Source organism: Perissodus microlepis, chromosome 7 (genome assembly GCF_051167445.1).
Source record: "Perissodus microlepis isolate ML-2025 ecotype Zambia chromosome 7, ASM5116744v1, whole genome shotgun sequence".
NCBI classification, from domain to species: domain Eukaryota; kingdom Metazoa; phylum Chordata; class Actinopteri; order Cichliformes; family Cichlidae; genus Perissodus; species Perissodus microlepis.
In genome coordinates, this window is record NC_140467.1 from 42,461,805 (window position 1) to 42,480,596 (window position 18,792).

The following is an 18,792-nucleotide window of genomic DNA, read 5'->3' on the forward strand; positions in this document are numbered from 1 at the left end:
GCTCGTGAATTATTTCCCACCTGTTGGTGAAGAGCGAAAGTGGCCGGTTGCGCTTCCCCACCCATCATAAGAACATAGTTCCGGGTTTTTCTCAGCCGAGAGCTGCTCGCTGCCGTTGCTCTTCTCTATTCGCCAAGCTCATAAGGAAGGATCATGTCGCTTTTAATGGAAAATCAGTTCTGTGAACTGCCCCCTGACAAGGCGATCGACACGAAGACATTCCTGGACACCGTCTCTCATATCCCTGCGTTTTTTGGTGAGTGCAACTCCATCTGAAGTCATACAAAAACACGTAAGGTGACTTTGCGAGTTTCCTCGCGTCGCTACGGTGTCAGCCTTCGTACTTGGCTGATTTTTTTTATTTAATTTAACTACGTCGTCTGACCACCTGAACTTGGTTTTCACGTCGGGACGTGGTTATTTCACTTCAGAAATTGAGGTGTCGGGTCACGGGGACCATGTCAACCAGCTGCGGCCGTTTGGCCTATAGAGAAACTCTTTGTTGACTCTGTGAACAGAGCACACATTGCCCTCATTGTGACTTAACTGAAACTGTGCATTCACGGCATTTTTTAGCCCTCTCTTTGTAAACAGCTGATTGGCATTCATCCCCTCCTCTGAGCCGGGGACATGTCAACTCATTCATATTTTATTGGCCCTGCTCTCAAATGTCTCGTCTCTTTTCCAGACTGCTTAGGATCAAAAGTGTTTTCAATCATCAAATCAGATATTAACGGCAATATAACGGTAAGATGCAGGCGGGCATATCTATTTGTGTTACTGTAAGCGATTTAAATTAGAGATAGGTGCAGCTCCGACATGCAAACTGAACTCAAATGTGCATTTTCAGAAAATTAGAGCGGTATATGTCACTAATCCCGCAAAGTACACCACCCTGGAGGACATTGTGGTGGCAGAGCGAGAGGCTCATGGAGCAGAGTGGCCTAAAATTGGAGCAACGTTAGCTCTGATGTGGCTGAAGAGGTAAGGACCTCCTGAACTCAGAGTTGTGTCATACTGTCTGTTCAACTTTCGTCTAGTGAAATGAATGCCTTTATGTACTCCGTTTCTCCTGCAGGGGTCTCCGTTTCATCCAGATTCTGCTCCAGAGTTTGGCAGACGGGGACAGAGATGAGAACAACCCCAACCTCATTCGGGTTAATGTCACAAAAGCCTATGAGCAGGCACTGAAGCGATACCACGGCTGGATTGTTCAAAAGATTTTTAATGTGAGTAACATGTGGAAGAAATTCATTGTTTCTTGTTGTGACACAACACAGACCACCCCAACCGCACCCAGACTGGTAAGAATCGAGAACTGGTTTCAGATTGTGCAGTCCACTGCAATCGCCTCATGCTGGCGTGTTTTTCTCTACACTGCATAAAAATGCTTTCAGATTCATTACAACTGCGTTTCACTTTGAAGCGTTGTAACCTTAGGTGCCTCACCTTATGAGGCTGCACAGCATTTTTATCTCTTGAGCCCATCCCTATGTTGTAGTCCCACATTTTGCAAGTGTCCCAAATCTTGTCGCCAGCACTACATCCAAGAGGGAAAAATTGCAGTTGAGCTGTGGAGGTGATGGAACCTACCACAAAAAAAGGAAATGCAGTTGGGGAAACTACATCTAACAGAGGATGTTAGCAACTATGAGAATATGGCTGAAGTCTCATGTAACATTTTTAACTGATTGGTATAAGAAGGGATGTCAAATTCAGTCTACATTGTGGGCCACATACAGCCCTTTGTGATTCACATGCTTAATCCATGAGATGTTTTGATATGAGGGAAAAGAAGAACAATTTCAATAGGAAGTCTCAATTTTTCTACGTGATGGAGAATTGCTGCTGTAGTACATGACAGAAGTCTGTCAGCATGACTCCCTGGGCTCAAATTTTAATAAATAAATGTGTAGAATTACAGAAAAAGTTCAGTTAGCTCATTGCCCAGACTGCTCTGTAATTATAAACCTGAGAATCGACAGAAAATTACCTTGTTTTGTTTTTATTGTAGACCCACTGTAAAATCATACATTCCATAGTAGATAGTGTAACCTTCTGTCATTTCATTGTATCTATTACTTAATTACTTTTGCATAACATGAATGGCCATGGTAGAGGTCTTTATCATTAGGAAAATCTGTCAAACTGAGTTAAAGTTTAAAATCTACGCCCTCATTTACATTTCCAAAGCCGTCCAATGTGCCCTTGTTCACAAGCAGTCTCTAAACTGGGTGGGATCGTACGTATGTTTTAACAAAATGCCTCAGTTTTTTAAATTATAAAGTATTGAAATCCGTCTGCAAAGCTTTTGGGGCGTACACTGAAAGAAATAAATGCATAATTTTAAAAAAAAGCACTGACAGGTGGTGAATTGGACTTTGCACTGCAATTTAAAAAAACAAAACAACTTTAGGTAATTTCTGACCTCCATGCCTTATGTTTGACACCCCTGGTATAGGTGATACAGTATAAGTACAGGGAATACAGGAGTATACAAATATTAGATCAACTTTCCACTTCCTCTAACCTCCTTTGGCTTTTTATTGCATGTACTTTGCAAGGTAGTTACGAAAGTGGTATTCAAATAAAATACAGCTGTTGCCAAACCCGTAACCTACAAACCTTTGAGTCTTTATTTAGTTTGGCAATGTCAAAATGTGTGTAATGTGTCCCACACAAACACTCTTTGCCCCACAAGTTGTTGTTACACTGTGGTCACCTTACTTGCAGCCCCCCTTTTTTTCTCTATGCTGTTCTGACATTGTGTGGAGATTCAGATAAAATGGGTGCATGGGTCTATTCTTCTACACAGAAAATTGATTAGGGATCAATAAAGGATAAACAATGAGACTCATAAGCAGGCTCAATAATGGCATTTGTGCCAACATAATCTTATCAATATTGTCTCCTGAGCTGATAAGGCTTTTGGTCCTGGGTTAATAGATTACATCAAAAGACAATCCACAGCAAAGCACTTTCATTACATGCTATATAATGTTGCATACATACACCCATCTTCATAGTTTTCATTAAAATCCATTTAACCTTTCAGTAAAACCAGCTTCTCCATCTTTTTTTCGTTTTTGTTTCGTAGGCTGCGTTACTTGCAGCTCCCTACAGATCAAACTTTCTGAAGGCTCTGTCGAAAGGAGAGGAAGTGAAAGAGGAGGACTGTCTGGCAAACATGCGTCAGTTCCTGGTTAATTACACAGCCACTATAGATGCCATCTACGAGATGTACACAAATCTAAACGCCGAGCTGGACTACACCGTTTGATGTCCCGGCACATGGCTGGACCGGACGCGCAGGAGTATCCTGCATCACTCTCAGGTTTCGCAGACGTCCAGTTGTTTTTATTAGGACTGTGGGGGTTTTTTTTTTGTGTGTGTGTGTGTCCCTCCTTGGGTGGTATTTATTACTTTGATGATGCAGTAATCATTACTAGCACTGTGAATTTGCTCTCAAGATGATGCCTTAATAAAATGCAGTTTAAAGTCTTTTTTTTGTTTGTTGTTGTTATTTAATTTCAACTTACTACTGCAGCTTTTTATTTTAATTTTTGGGTGGGTTACTGCTTTAACAGACTTCTTCACCTTTAACTTTAGTTCCCGTCCATGTCTTACATTCAAATGTTCTCCACCTCCATCCATGAGCCTGGGAATTATATATTTTACCATCCTGTATTATTAGGTTTTTAAATTTCTGGATTTCAGAGTGCCTTGGTGTCACTGAACGAATGTTTTGAAAATATTAAATATAATAGAATATTAAATATATATATTCTCATCTATAAGTTCACCTGTGTGTTTTTTTTTTTTTTTTTTTTCCCTTTTTAAATCCCTCTAAGGGCTTGGAGTTTGTGCTGTTAGTGTTCAGCAGTAGGGTGTGACATGTGTAAGCTTTGTTTGCACTGTTGTGTGAACCTGTAGTTCTAATTACGTGTCAACTGCTTTAAAACATTTTTTTTTAATGTCTGAAGCTGTTTTTCATTTTGTCATACAGCCAAGTCATGTTCATGTGTACGTTGACTCATTTATTCATCAGAGGCGTGTTTTCTAACTGAATACTTTATATGGTGTTTGTTTTAGAAGAATCATCTGTGATCATATTTCTTAAAACTGACTCAAAATTAAATTCAGTTCACGAATCTTACACTAGGTGGCGATATCTGCTTGCTTTCCCCATCTCCTTCTTGAGCGTGGCTGTGTACAACTACAGCATGCAAAACTGATTAAAAAATGGTTAAATGCCGCATGTAATAAATAAAGCCGTATTTTGGGAAAACGGCTTTGTGAAAGAGCTCTTAGTGGCTTTAAAGTTGACTTTTAGTCAGTTTATTTATTTATTTTTATACAGAAGTAAATCAGAGAGGATTCACTTCCTCGTGCATCCTAATCCTCCAAATCAACCATCCTCTTCCTCTCCTTAGTCTAACTTATCTGAAGTGTTTCCCAGAGGCCAGAGTGGCTCTGGTTCCTCTCCCAGAGGAGCCCAGCCTGAGTTAATCGTCTCCGAGCGAGAGAAGCATGTCTGTAATCCTGTCGGTTTATCAGCAGCACTGCCTGATAGGATGGAAAAGCTCCAAGTAAAGACAGGACACAACAGACTAAAGACCGGAAATAATTTATGACAGCGATTCAATGACAAAGCCACTGACCTTTTACCGCTGACATATTTGTTATGCGCAATGAGGTCATCATTTGAATACTGCAGTTTTATTCCTAACAGGGCGCCTAATGTCATTATTCACACCATCTAGGTTATTTGTTTTATAATGGCCTGCTTAAAGTGGCTGTGCATTTCGTGTCTGGATCGCAGCTAGAAGCGTCCAATTTAGGAGGACAAATGAACCAAAATAAGGAGCGCAGGCAGGCACATCATCGAACATTAGCAATTCAATAGCTGGGGGAACGGCCAGCCTATTTCTCAATAATGTGAACAACAATATTCACGTGAATATGTCTTCAAGGAAGCATGTATTTTTCATATCAAAATGTAATATCTGCAGGAACAGGCCTGCACATTTTCACTTACGTATTTTGAAGTATTCATTGGCTTCTGCCTCAAGCATGAGCCATCCATCTGGACTAACATCATTCAGTGATAACAAAATTAGCACTTTCGACTTGCATCATTTATAAAGGAGCCAGTCCAATCTTTTCCAGCTAAGGATTGACTTACATCATATAATAAAACTGAAATCTTTGGGTGAAAAGATGGATCTTAATGGAACGAGGTAAAAAATAAAATAAAATAAGAAGAGAGCGACTCGCCTTCTGCTTAAGCTTTAAATCCCTTTGCAATAAAGCCAGAAAAAAAAATCTTGTCTTCCTACAACTGCTTTATCATTCGTGAATATAATAAAGACTGCAAGTTTGCCAGATAATGGCTATTAATAGGTAATAAGACAGTACTCGCTGGGTTTAGAAAATTTAATTTACTTGACAATCCTTATTAAGAAGAAGCAAAAAAGGGTGAGGGATTAGGGTCGTACATTGCAAAATGTAGTTATTTCATCAACATAATTCATGGAGAGCGCTCACATATTCATATATAATAATTGCACTTTATAAGAGAGACAGTTTGCCATATAAATCAAGGGAGAGGGGGGTGGGGACATAAATAAATTGGATTACAGAACCAGTGCAGACACACAAAGAACTACTCAGTCACACATCTCAAACCATCGCAGATAATATAGCCCTACAAAGAAGACACTGTAAATGATTCAGGCGGCCTGCTCCTCTACGTAGCACTTCCGTTATACACACGGCGTCGTGAGAACAGTGTCGGGACTTTATGTCATTCAAGGAAAACTGTTCACACAAGCTTCTGAAATTCAAAAACAGTTTAAAAAAATACAACCAAGGGCATATCTTGCTTGGCCTGAATGCCACAGTGTTGATTTGGATATGCAGCAGTCCTTAAAAGCCGAGCTGAGCGTGACTAGGTTAAATCAGTATAGGTGTTTAAATTACACAAGTTTCTCTGTGACTGTAACAAAAAAGTATGTTGGTTAGATGTATATATATTCACATTTGAATGGTGAAAGTATTTCCCCATGCAGCATCTAGGAGAGTTGCATCGTACTGAGAAAGCTGGGGCAGTGCGTATGTCCATTAAAGGAAAGCCAGGAGAAGGAAACCAAAACACAAATCCACGAGAAATCAACAGACAACCAAGAAGATTGGTTAAAAGTGATTTTTGAGGAGAATTCTTGCTCTCAAATAACTAATAAGAAAAAACCCCATAAAACAAATACAGTATATTCACAAAAAGGCTTACCAGAGATCATTAACCGGATTCAAGTAAAAGTTTTCAGAAGGTTACCGATGATTTTGTCATGTAAAAATGCAAATAAGTGCTCGGCATCACGTGAACGACAGTAATCATGTCCAATGGCCATTTAAAGATATAAAAATACAACGTGGAAAGTCCATCGAATAAACCTGTATTTTAAAGTCATGATTATCATTTTACCTTTTTTTCTTTTCCAGGCTTGTGAGACAAAGCCTTCTACAAATAAAGTACATGCACAAACAAAAAGGCATGTCTCTCACTCACAGACGCCTCTGCGGTCTATAAAAGATGTGTCGCTTCCCTGTCCTGCCGTCTTATCTGTAGACGGGGAGCTGGATGTGGGCTTGCTGTTGGTGCTCCATGAGCGGAGGCATCCCCATGGCTTCGTACCCACGGCCCAGCATGCGCTCTTTGATGCAGGGAGGGTGGATCTCACTGATGAGGCACTCCAGAGACTGCAGGCTGCTGCTAAGCACTGCAGCGTGGCACAGGCTAGAACTAGACAGCCCACAACAGAGGTTTTGGTCTGTGCTGTAGGCCTGGGTATGAGGAGGGGGAGGGGGAAGAGGCGGGTGAAGCTGTGCCTGGTGATGTTGTGGGTTGTGGTGGTTGTGAAGATGGGGATGGAGATGAGGATGGGAGAGACCCACATCTCTAGGCCTGGCTGCACATGTACCCGTTGTCAGCACCTGATAGGGATAACAGTCACTGTTAGGGGTAGCCACGACGCTGTCCCACAGAGGAGCGAAGTACTGTCCGACAGACACCTCCCCCTGTACGCTGGCGCTGACTCGCTCCTGCCCGACGCCCACTCTGCCAGGATGCGGCCTATACGGCAGCTGCGAGGAGCGGGCCAAAGGGAGGCAAGTTTCAGGAGAAAGGCCAACCCCAGCCTCTGCTGCTCTGTGGCCCTGAGCACTGCTACTCACACCGTACATCCTCACTGCTCCCTGCTGATAGGGCTGCTGCTGTTGCATTTGAGCTTTGTGCTGCCACACAGTGTAGTCTCCTTTGTCCAAGTATCCAGCTTTGGCTCTGTCTGCGCTCTGTGTCGGTAGCACCGCTCCCGCGAAAGCCAGACTGCTCTGGGGAGGCACTCCCAGGACAAAGTCTGAGTCTGAATGCGCCACCGCAGCCACGGCCTGCAGTGAGGGGCTGGCTCGGGCCTCTCCCCCCAGCTGCGGTGCCTGGCTGTGAGGAACTCTGCTCATCTGCCTCATCAAGCTTTGAACCTCTGCCAGCTCAGACTGGGGGGGCAGGCTCTGATCTCCAGAGGCTATTCCAACGCTAGAACAAAGTGTCTCGATCGGTGCATCGGGGGGCTTGCATGAGTTTACGCGATAGGCTTTATGCCCGTTTCTGACGGTGTAGCCATTATTCAAAGGATTATTATATGGTGCCACAGAAGCCTGGCTGTTTACATGTTTAGTCCTTCTGCCCTCTGAGGTTTTCACCACACCTTTGACCACCACAGAGGCTTTGACAATGGCCAACAAGCCTTGGTAGCCTCCCGAGTACGGATGCGAATAGGGGCTGTAGCGTTGACCAGTGGTGTCCAAGCCGTTTACTGTTTTGCTGAGCTGTTTGTGTTGCGGCACCCGCACATCCGACGGGAAGATTTTGATGGACAGCGGGCTGTTGGCAGTTTTCTGCGCAAAAGCATCCAACTCTGCAGGAGAGGGGTACCGAGAAATCATGGAGGACGGCTCCCCTGAGAAGAAAGCAGAAGACAGAAACGGTGATTAGCTCAGAAAATGAGCCCATTGTGTCTTTCTTTTTTCTTCTTTTTCCCTCTTAAAATCTCAAACCGGTTTTATTACACACCTCCAGGATTTTTTTTTAAACTTAGGCTCAGTTCAACTCACAATTAGTTTATCCTGGGAAAGAAGAAACAGGAAAAAGCAAAGGGTCTAATTTCACAGCAGTACAAAATCTATAAAAACAGCAGCTAGCACTAAATGCAGGATGATCCTGATATAGTAAACTCTGACAAATAAGCAATACCTTTTTTTAATTGTTGCTTTTTAAAAATTTGATCAAAATGAATCTTGGTTATTGGAGCACACCTTAGCAGAAGCAGAAGCCTCATCTAATAAGGAGTACCTAAGCAATTTACCAACATAATTACTCAAGCATCACCACGTCCTGCCCGTGAAATGCCGTTCCACTTTATGCCTTCGTAAACTTGGACCTAATCTATGCAAAAGCCTGCAGCCTAAACTGTGAAGGAAAACTTGACGCAGATGGACAAAGAAAAAAATCGTCGAGGGCACAGATGATTGAATTGTGTGCGGGAAAGCAGACGGGACAAACTAAGATTGGATTTAAACACTATTATTCAGGCAATTTCATGGCTGCTTAACTCCTAGTGACTAAGGTGGGGAAAAGGCACCCCATTTAAAAACAATAAATCACCGTGTAGAAATTACCACCACCTTTCGGAGTGACACTTTTATGGAATTTCTGACATAAAAAGAAAAGCTGCTGAAATTAACCCAGATCGCAGCCTAAGTCGGAGGAAATCACAGCAGGCAAAAGAACAAAGCTGTAATCTGCAATAAAGAGTGAAAAGGGAAAACCCCCCGAAAAAAACCCTCAACAAAAAAAAACAAAAAACAAAACACTTCATTTCATTTTCAATAACAAATCCAATTCCAGCTATGCAGGGGAGCGCTCGCTCGTCGTTCCCATTTGAAATTGATTTGGGAGTTCATTTCATTTCAGGCCTACAGTGAGCCTCCCGACTGTGAAAATGAGTCAATCTACAAGATCCATCTCATGAAAGAAATAAATTGGGTGTTTAAAATGGAGGAAAGAGGCAAGGTGGAGTGTTCAATCCATCCAACAATCTCCCAGCGGAGCAGAAGGAGCAGGCACCACGGTGCCAGGAGCATGAATGAATTCTGGGGAGAAATAAAACAAAAGCAAAAACACTGCTTATTATGTATCGCGGTGCAGCGCTGCTATAGAAAACAATGACAGGTGGGATGTTGGAGAGGTGTTTGTATTGTATACAACATCAAGATGGGAGCTATCCCTTCTCTGGTTTCCCATAATACTGCTCACGGGGGGGTATCGAGGAAAAAGCAGCTGCAATAACAATTTCTGGCAAACGAATAAAAAAAATAAGATAAATATTCATGACTACAAAGCATAAGAAGAAGAGGATCACATCCACCTGAAAGGAGCTTTAGATGATTAGATGCGATGACACATTTAAAAGCGTAATAACCGCTTGCATCACCACAGCACAAAAATCCCCCCCCCCTCTTTTTTTTGTTCCCCGCCTTTGATAACGGCGCTCAGTTAAGCAAAGATGGATGATTTAGCAAAACAAATCAAAGACAGACATTTTAGCCGTTTCTGGTTGAGTAAAATGTCAGTGCTAAGCCCCAGCATGCTGTGATTGGCTTGCTGTTCCACAAACACTTCAAACACTCTGAATGCTAACACGTCTTCACGGGGTGTCTGATATTGTTAGTCCAGAGATTACTGCCCTGTCAGAGCTATGGAGACACAACACAGCTGCACTTCCCACTGCGGCTGCCTTAATGTTGCCACTATGGAAAGCCTCATTTGCAAATAGGCACTCTGCATTCACATATTTATCATCTGAGGACCACTACTGTGTGACACAGGCATAAAAAAGGATCAGTTTAGACTTCAAAAAACGAAACAGAAAAACCCCAACCGCTGGATAATGTGAAGTTACAAGTGTGATCAAAAACAGCATGAGCGGCATTACATTTGCTCGAAATTGCAACCACAGGTACTTGTTTCAATCTTGAAGGCTTTACCTCCAGTCGGCAGCGTTTGATGGCAGTGAAGTGAGCGCCACGCGGGTTGGCTTCCCCCAAAGCGTGTGTTAGCTGTAATGAAAGTAACGCAGTAACTCTTTCCTCGCAAAACACATAAGCTTTCCTGCGAGCACACCCCAACCAAATTAAAAAGTGCAGTTCATCAGTTGCAGTGTGAAAGCTGACGTTTTCTCTCCAGTTGCCAATTAGACAATAGCCTAGTGTGCCGGCTGCCACCTTATCCAAATACTCAACATATGCATATTATTAGAGTGAAAACCGTCGGCCTGCAGAAAGCGCTGCCTCCACTGCAATCCGCAGGTAGGAAAAGGTCATTCGCACACTCCGAGATTAGGTTTGAACTTTACTGTGAAAAGTTACAAGGCAAAGCAGACTGTGTACCTCGCAGTACGTGCTCCTTTCCTCCTTTAGTTTGAAAACAAGCAAACAAAAAGTAAAAAAAATAAAATAAAATACAATAAAAACGAAGCCAGCTTTTAATTCCGATTCATTTGCATCCAGTGTTAAGCCACAGGGATTGTGTTCAGAGCATTTCAACTGCAGCACATGAGCATACGAGGCAGGAAAACCTCATTATTTTCATTCTGCAGATAAGAATGCGTGAGATAAAACTGCTGCACACTTTTAACCCAACAATGAGTTCATCTACTCTAATCTTTCCCTGCTGCAATTATGGGATCATGCACGCTGATCTTACAGTAAGTTTGTATTAATGGAGGCTTATATTTTTAGCACATTCATTGTCAGTTTTTACGCTATAAGCAATATTATACAGGCGTGTACTGTAGGAAGACTGGAGCCATTTTCCCACACGAACTCTGAGTGTCGCTAGGGTCAAGTCGGTACACTGTGTGCCGCTGCCCTTTATCACATTTAGCACACAGCAGGGGACAGTCTCCTTCAGACAGGCTCAGTACTGGAAATTCTCAGCTTGGATTAAGTGAGAGTGACACACATAATGACCGCTCTCTTGCTGTGAATTCAGTGGACAGCTACATGCACTTTTCACAGGTTAAAGGGCGTCTAACGCTCTAAAACTCCAACAGATAATGCCATGAGTCCTGATCATGTCGATAAACAGCTTGAAAGTAAAGCGTACATTGTCGTTCACAGCTTATTTGAGTGGATCCAGTGCGGAGGGGTGGGGTTAATTTCTCAAGATGTCAATCTCATAGGTCACAAGGCTTTTAAGATAGGAAGAGATCAGATAGCACTGAAAAGGATATGAAGCAGAAGCATCTGAGAAGAAAACAGTTTTCCCTTGAAGTGGGCGCTCAGTGAGGGTGACAACCACTGCTCAGCTGTGAAGGATTATGAGCAAAAGAGGATTCAAAATGAGGCCGGGGGGGGGGGAATCGCTTGTCTATTTAATTTGAAACCAGATTTTTAAAAAAGCGGGGTTTAAAACCATCTCTTTACCTTTTTTCTCCAAAGTGTACATTGCTTTACTGTGAAAAGGCACTGTATCCACACAATTAAATACAGTGGTATAAAATAAAGGCAGAAGTGAAGAAGTGAAAACAAATACGAGGTTGTTCGCATGACAACAAGGAAATGGCAGCTATGTGCTGTGAGGTAAGACATGGCAGAGAGATAATTAGCAGTTTGACCTTAAGCACTTAATCACCCTGAACCTGCAGACAGCACGCTGTTTCTCTCCTCAGCCCTGACAGCGAGCAGCAGCAGAAGTAGAAGCAGCTCAGAAAATACCATCAGCCACTTTTCCGCAAGCAGTCTTGACCAAAGCCATCACGCAGTGCTTAAACAAGCTTTGACCTTTTAGCATTTCCACCGCTTGCTTTTTAGACGGGACTGATTGAATCGAGCTTGTTTATGTGAGGCACACTGGACTGTGATGTGCGGTGCTGCTAAAAACCATGATGATACATTTAGTGGCTCCGCCGGTCGGGATTTGGCGTTTTCTTTTGTTTGAAAGGGGTTCAACACATTTAACACGCCAGTTTCAATGGGTGCTGTTATGGCACCCATTGAAACTGGCACACTTTCACAGGAAACAACTAATCCTGATTTCCTGCTTCCACGCAGGGGACGTGCTTGGAAAGAAAGAGCTCAGGGTGAGGGGCAATCATAAACGCTCAATCACCACTACGCCTGATTGTGCGAGTGTGTGTGTGTTTGTAGCTTCAGGACAGAGATTTCATTAATATTAGCATAAAAATAATCTGCAGGGATAAACCATTTTTAATCATACAGTGTTACGTCGATGTATACATACGTATGGGTCTTTCATAACCTTTTTCCACCCACACGCAATCCCGCTCAACGCTTTCTGCCACTTTAAAACGGGCTAATCTTTTTCCCGTGGTCACACTTGAAGCCATTTCCCCCAGATTAGAGCAGGGACCTCATTGTTTTGGAGCACTTTGAGTTAATCACTAATTTATGGGCAAAACAAGCCCCAGAGGCAGGGCTGAAACAGGAGTTGGACAGGCTCATTGAGTTTCCAAAACCACGGCTTCCAACCATTTCATGCCCAGAGGGAGAACATAAGGAAACAATTACAATGGTTGCTAGATACGATTCCCAAATGAGATAAAACTAAAATAAAATAAAAATTCCATTTCATTGTTATTATCCATACATGTTGGCAGAACTGCCAGACCAAAAAAACTAAACAAAAAAAAAACCCCACAGGCCTTTGATGTTAGGCTAAAGACTTATCTTGAACACTTTTGTGTGATAACATGTTTACGAGTGTCAAATCCTCAGCAGGAACATGGCACTGAGAACTGGCAGTTAATTACAGAACAGCGCTTCTCAGCAGGCATAAATACTTGTTTACCACACCAATAATCCTGATATTTAAAATACCTTAATAACTAGGGACGAAGCTCAGAAATTCAAGAACGCTTTTAAAAGCCATCCCTCTGTTACCATGACAACCTCCTCCGTACACTCACTTGGCCCAGTAAGTCCAGTCATTAGAACCATGTAATTAATTGCTCCTGCCTTCATTCATCTGTTTAAGACGAGCCTCTGCAATCGACTATCTGCCTGTTAGAGCAAACGGAAGATAACTTTATGGCTTTTATTTATCTTTTTGGTATTTTATTTTACATTATTTACATGATTAGAACCCAATTATATCCTGGTGTGATTGATTATTTCAGTTAATTCCCAGCTTCCAATTTTATTATAAAGCAGACCTACGCCATGCTTTTATTGTGACTCAGAGTAGCTGCGTGATTCAAAGTTCAAGAAAACTCATTTGTCTAGTAGCTCCATTCATCTTCTGTGTATAAGCAGTAATAATATCAGCAATATAGTACTGTACAGAAGTCTTGATTCATCCCTCATGTCTTTATATTTCATAAAAGTGTTATTTTTCAAGGGAAATGTGAAATAAGTGCAACAGTTTATTGAAATACATTCAAACACGCTTGAAGGTCAGTAATACTCGGAATGACCACCTTTATTCTTCGGCACAGCCTGAACTCTCTTATTCGGCTTTCTTGTCATTTCTTTAAGCCGTCTTCGGGAATAGTTCTCCGGGCTCTGTTGAAGGACAATCAAAGCTTATCTTTGGATGTTAGTTTCCTTTTGTTCTGTTCTCTGTCAAGATGATCAGACACTGCTTTTTTCCCTATCCTGGCATGCTTTTAGTAGCAAAGTGCCTTAAGATACAATTTAAAACTGGTTCTTTGCCAAGCTGGGTTTTTTTTGTAGACACAACACTGGTTCTTCCTTTGATTTAGGCTCCTTTTTATGCTTAAATGATTCATAGGTAACTGTTAAGTGGCTTAACAGCATATAAAAACATCGCTCTGAAAATGATCAGATACAAATACTGGACTCAAAACAACTGAGAAAGCAGCCAATGTCTAAAGTAAAAATTTTAAAAAACCTTCAGGAAGCCCGGAGAACTATTGCTGAACGCCACTTCAGCAAAATATAAAGAAATGAGAATCGGCTAAAGACTTTTGCACACTACTGTATCTCTTTAAGGATCCCCTCTCTAAAAGCCCATTTCCTACTTATTGGCTTTTGCAAATAGAACCCTATACTTTTCAATCTCAGGCTCTTGCTGTGCCTGAGATGAGCATATAAGGACATATGTACAGAGTCGACATCAATTCAACACAAGAATAGAAGAAAAACCCATTTGAAATTAAGCATTTAGAGCAGCCTGAAGCCTTAGCTTTAGGTTCATAGTGATTATGTGTACTTTATTTTTTGAAACTGTGAATAATCAAAGCATCCATAAGGAAATGCATAACAGATCAGCTTTACATACACTGACTGAACTCAGTTTAAAGTTGGAGTGATTAATAAAGAGGGCATTAAAAAGATAGGGTCAAAACAATCAAAGATTCACAATAAAGTTTTAAAGTTGTTCTAAAGTCACCAGCAGAGTTATTTCAGGTGCCCCCAGTTCAAGAAAAAAAAGACATCCCATTCATTTTCCCTACAGATAATCTTTGGGGACTCAAGGCTGGCTCACCTCTACTGTAGTTAGAGTTGATTCACTGTCTCAAAAACTAACAACAGTGCAGAGACGTTTTAACTCCAACTGCAATGGTGAAAGAGAAAACGCTGCCTGTGATTTGCTTCTTCTTCTTCTTCACAGCGGTAGCGGCTAAAGCTTTTATTGTAGTGTTTAAAGCCACTCGCCATGCCCAACAGAGCTTCAGATTTGAGTGCTAATTCTCTGCGCTTCACATCGCAGCGAGGCACAGGAAAACGCTGACACCGTATGCTCTTAAATCTCACTCACACTAACCTCTCTATTCACAGGCTTCTTTGGTAAACACAAAAATAAAAACACTCAGACACTCATTCGCCTCATTTTCACGAGCCTCGCTCTTTCCACGTCAGTGCTCCCTGGATGAAGGCTAGGTACTCACAGAACAGAGTAACCTCAGGGTTTAACACTTGGTTATGTGTGCTCGAGGAGGCTCTGGCCAAATACTTCCTTGCACCAGTGTCATTCCTCATTTGTTTCTATGCTGCTTGGGCAAAGTTTCCCCCTCTCAAAGGCGGGCCGAGTGCAGGCCAGCGTGGGAAAAAAAGCATTTCCAGCCACGGCTTTCAAGCTGAGATAACAGCGAACATCACAGCTCTCATTTACTCTCATCACATAATTCCTAACAGTCATTTCTCAGAAATCTTTCGCGTTGGTTTGCGTGGCCGGGAGCTCTAATGGCCCCGCACCTTCCATTTATCGATGGCTAAAAATGAAAATGGCTTTCAAAAGCACAGCAGTGGCTTAATACTGTCCCCTTTTAACTTGATCCAACGACTCATTTAACGAAGAAGCCCAGACCACACAGACTGAGCTCCCATCAGTAGTTTATTCCCTGTGGCTGCGCTTGAAATGTCAGGCTACAGCTGGAGGGTGCTGCACCAGGCACAGTGCAGTGCATAAAACTGAAGGGGGGTAGAGGGGGGTGGGTGGAGGCCCTGCAGGTAAACAGGATGAGAAAATGCATCCCTGTTTCTGCCTGAGGCAAACCAGGCCCTTCTGTTCCAACATTTAGCAGACAAGCGCTCCACTGATTCCCAATTAATATTTAATAACAGAAAAGACAAAGGGGTATTTCACCTGGGGAAATGAGGGATGAGTAGATGGAGCTTAAGAGGGAATGAATTTTTAGCATTTCAAATTTGAATATGGTTGGATACACACTGCTTGGCTACAAGTAAATAAGGAAGACATAATAATTAACTGCGCAGTCTGCGACACCACAGATTTCACTTATTTTGGCTGATTGGAGCTTGTATTGTAACTGTATACAATGCACCCCCCCCCCCCCCCCCCACATGCTGTTAGTCTCGTTTCACTTTTTATGGTACTTTTAACTGCCTGGAGTTTGGTGACCTCATTAGACTCACAGCATGACTCTATAGAAGGTCAACCTGAGGAAATCTAATTATCAGAAATAAATGAGAACGAGACGCACGAGAATGCACAAGATCATGCAAACAAAGAAAACTGGTAACATAATCAGTCAGATAAGCTAAGAAACAACTGGGAAACACTCACTGGCCATTTAATTAGGTACACTTGCTAGTACTGTGTTGGACCCAGAAATGCCTTAAATCTTCAAGGCATGGGTTTAGGAAGGTGCTGGAAACATTCCCAGAGATTTTGGTCCATATTGACATGACGGCATCACACAGTTTCTGCAGAAGTGTCTGGCTGCACGTCCATGGCGCAAATCTCCCATTCAGCCACATGCCAAATGTGCTCTACTGGATTCGGATCTGGTGACTGCGGAGACCATTTGAGGACTGTCAGCTTAGTGTCAGTTCAAGAAACCAGTCTGAGATGATTTGATGCGTTATCCTGCTGGAAGCAACCATCAGAAAATGGGCAAACTGTGTTATCAAGGGTTTGACGGTCAGCAACGATATTCAGCTACGCTGTGATGCTTAAACAATGCTCAGTTGGTAATCCGAGTGAAGTCCCCCCCCACCTTAAATCAAACAAAGTGGTGTCAAACAGGGAGGGGGGGCAACTTCACTCCAATCAGTGTGCCAAGAAATTACCGCCTACAACATTACAGCACCACCAGCAGCCCGAACCACTGATACAAGCCATCCATCCTTTCATGTTATTTACATTAGACTCTGACCTTACCATCAGACTCATCAGACCAGTGCAGTTTCTGTGCAGAACTGTAGCCTCAATTTCCTGTTTTTAATCAACAGAAGTGAATGAAGTGGTGTTTAGCTGCTGTAGCCCATCGGCTTCAAAGTTTCATGTGTTGTGCATTCAGAGATGCTCTTCTGTAAACCTTGGCTATTTTATTTATGGTTACCCTCCTGTCAGCTCGAAGCAGCCTGGCTGTTCTCTACTGACCTCTAAGATCAACAAAATATATTTTCACCCAGAAAACTGCAGCACACCATTTAATTTCCTTTCTGGACCATCCTCTGTAAACCCCAGAGATGGCTGTGTGGGAAAATCCCAGCAGATCAGCAGTTTCTGAAATACATCAGACCAACAACTATATATTAAAAGTCACTTAAATCACCTTTCTACCTATTCTGATGCTCGGTTTGAACTTCAGCAGGTCATCTTGACCACGTTGCTGCGATGCGATTACCTGATTAGATATTTGCAGTTGAACAGGTGTATCTAAGAAAGTGGGCGGGTGATGAGAAACAGACAACAGAGCAGAAGTAGGCTTTGCAGGTAGGATGAACCAGTGGAAGCGAGTCGGACAACTACACAAAGAGCATGAAAGCAGAGTAAACGACATAAAGAAAATAATAATCATCTCATTTAATCAGTTAATTGAAAGAAATCTAATCATAAATTCCACTCCCAAAGATTCAACACTCAACCTTACAGCACATGCAGTGCAATCATTCAAAATGAAGGTCAAACAACACCCACACACGAAGCACCTTCTGCACAGTGTGAGCATCATTAGTAACCCTGTATGGGCGATTTGAGTCACTCTGTAATTTCACTTTGTCCACTCTGACCTGCATGCATTTGCACTGCATGAGCACGCTGATTACAAGCTTTTACAATTAGCAGACATTATCATCAAGTAGCCCATTACTTTAATTCAAAATGCTCCACAGTACCTGGAATCTAAGCGAGCGCTGCTGAAAACAACCACGTGTGATCTTTACGAGCACTTTGAGCCAACAAGGTCAAATAGAACGTGACTTTTTTTTTTTTTTTACTCCCAGTGTGTCGTGAAAAACAGATACTTTATGACAAAATGTCTTAAATGTGTTCGATAGGACTCACCTTTGTGGGTGCATGACTGCAGCGGTGGTACCGGCAGCAGCAATGGCGGCGGCGGAACATCGAGGCTTTTGGGTGTGCAGGCCAAATGCTGCGACGAGAAGTTTTGCCGTCTCTGGATACAGGCCAGCATGATAGTTCACTAGGGCTGCGCACAGCCTGGGTAAACCTGCTAGAACAAGACAACAAAAAAAAGAAATCACATGATTTTACACTTTGGTTAACACTTAACACCTGATAGACAAAACCACACAGACATATCAGCAAGTTTTAGAGTCTGTACAGTTAACTAAACGCTAAGTCGCCTCTATCCACAATGAAAATGTTAATGTGGGGATGTTTAGCAGGTATACTAACATCCGCTAATTAAGGCATCAAAGTACAGTCAAGATCAGAAGGAATGTCATTAAAATAACCATCTACCATCAATATTTCTTTGAATAACCACTGTTAACTTCACAGTCCCTTTAGACTTTACAGGAGACTGAATCAGCTCCAATCCAGCCAATTGGATGGCTCTGGAAAATGTGAAACTTTTAACTATATTTTCATAAGTTTTACAGCTTTTCCTACTAATACAAACCTTCCCAATGGTCATTCATAAGTATTAGATTTCTGTAATTTTACACATTTATTTATACAATTTAAGACTAAAGAGTTGTGCTGACAGATATCTTTCATTTACTCCACCAGCATGCAGAAGAACTGACACGCGCTGTTGAAATTGCACTAATTTTTCTTATATTAAAATATCTCAGGGATTAAATGTCTAGTTACATTTCTGTACACCGACAGACGAGGGAGTTTCACCGGTCGGGCCAACAGAAGATCAAAGTAGCTCTATGTGGCCCGCGATGTAAAATAAGTTTGACGTCCCTGCTTTAGAGCACTGGTTCTCAAACTGTGGAGCACAGAGCCACTGCTGCCAGAGCCTTGAAGTCCAG

General features: G+C 42.2%; 2 protein-coding genes across 4 annotated transcripts in view; one reads left to right on the top strand and one right to left on the bottom strand.

Moving 5' to 3' along the window:
* The first annotated feature begins 12 nt into the window (after window positions 1-12).
* LOC146383767 (glycolipid transfer protein-like) lies at window positions 13-3,501 on the top strand. The gene is made up of 5 exons (XM_084935209.1): window positions 13-256; window positions 689-747; window positions 851-984; window positions 1,079-1,229; window positions 3,098-3,501. Exons 1-5 carry the CDS (start codon window positions 154-156, stop codon window positions 3,278-3,280), a joined length of 630 nt encoding a protein of 209 aa, XP_084791335.1. The 5' UTR covers window positions 13-153; the 3' UTR covers window positions 3,281-3,501.
* Window positions 3,502-5,421: 1,920 nt separating this feature from the next.
* The window catches only part of LOC146383768 (protein FAM222A-like), a 32,373-nt gene continuing 19,002 nt past the window's right edge, over window positions 5,422-18,792 (bottom strand). For 2 of the 3 annotated variants that reach the window (XM_084935207.1, XM_084935206.1), the window contains exons 2-3: window positions 17,852-18,017; window positions 5,422-8,015 (exon numbers count right to left, since the gene is read on the bottom strand). In XM_084935207.1, coding sequence (XP_084791333.1) covers window positions 6,619-8,015; window positions 17,852-17,981 — 1,527 coding nt within the window. In that variant the 5' untranslated portion in view covers window positions 17,982-18,017 and the 3' untranslated portion in view covers window positions 5,422-6,618. Of the gene's footprint in view, window positions 8,016-17,851; window positions 18,021-18,792 lie in introns of all 3 variants that reach the window. The other variant, XM_084935205.1, reaches the window with a different exon arrangement.

Bases quoted from the DNA above. Each gene is read 5' to 3' on its own strand.
- LOC146383767 (XM_084935209.1), top strand. From the start codon at position 154: ATGTCGCTTTTAATGGAAAATCAGTTCTGTGAACTGCCCCCTGACAAG. The intron at 257-688 runs GTGAGTGCAACT...TCTCTTTTCCAG, and splicing joins TCATATCCCTGCGTTTTTTG to ACTGCTTAGGATCAAAAGTG. The intron at 748-850 runs GTAAGATGCAGG...GTGCATTTTCAG, and splicing joins ATATTAACGGCAATATAACG to AAAATTAGAGCGGTATATGT.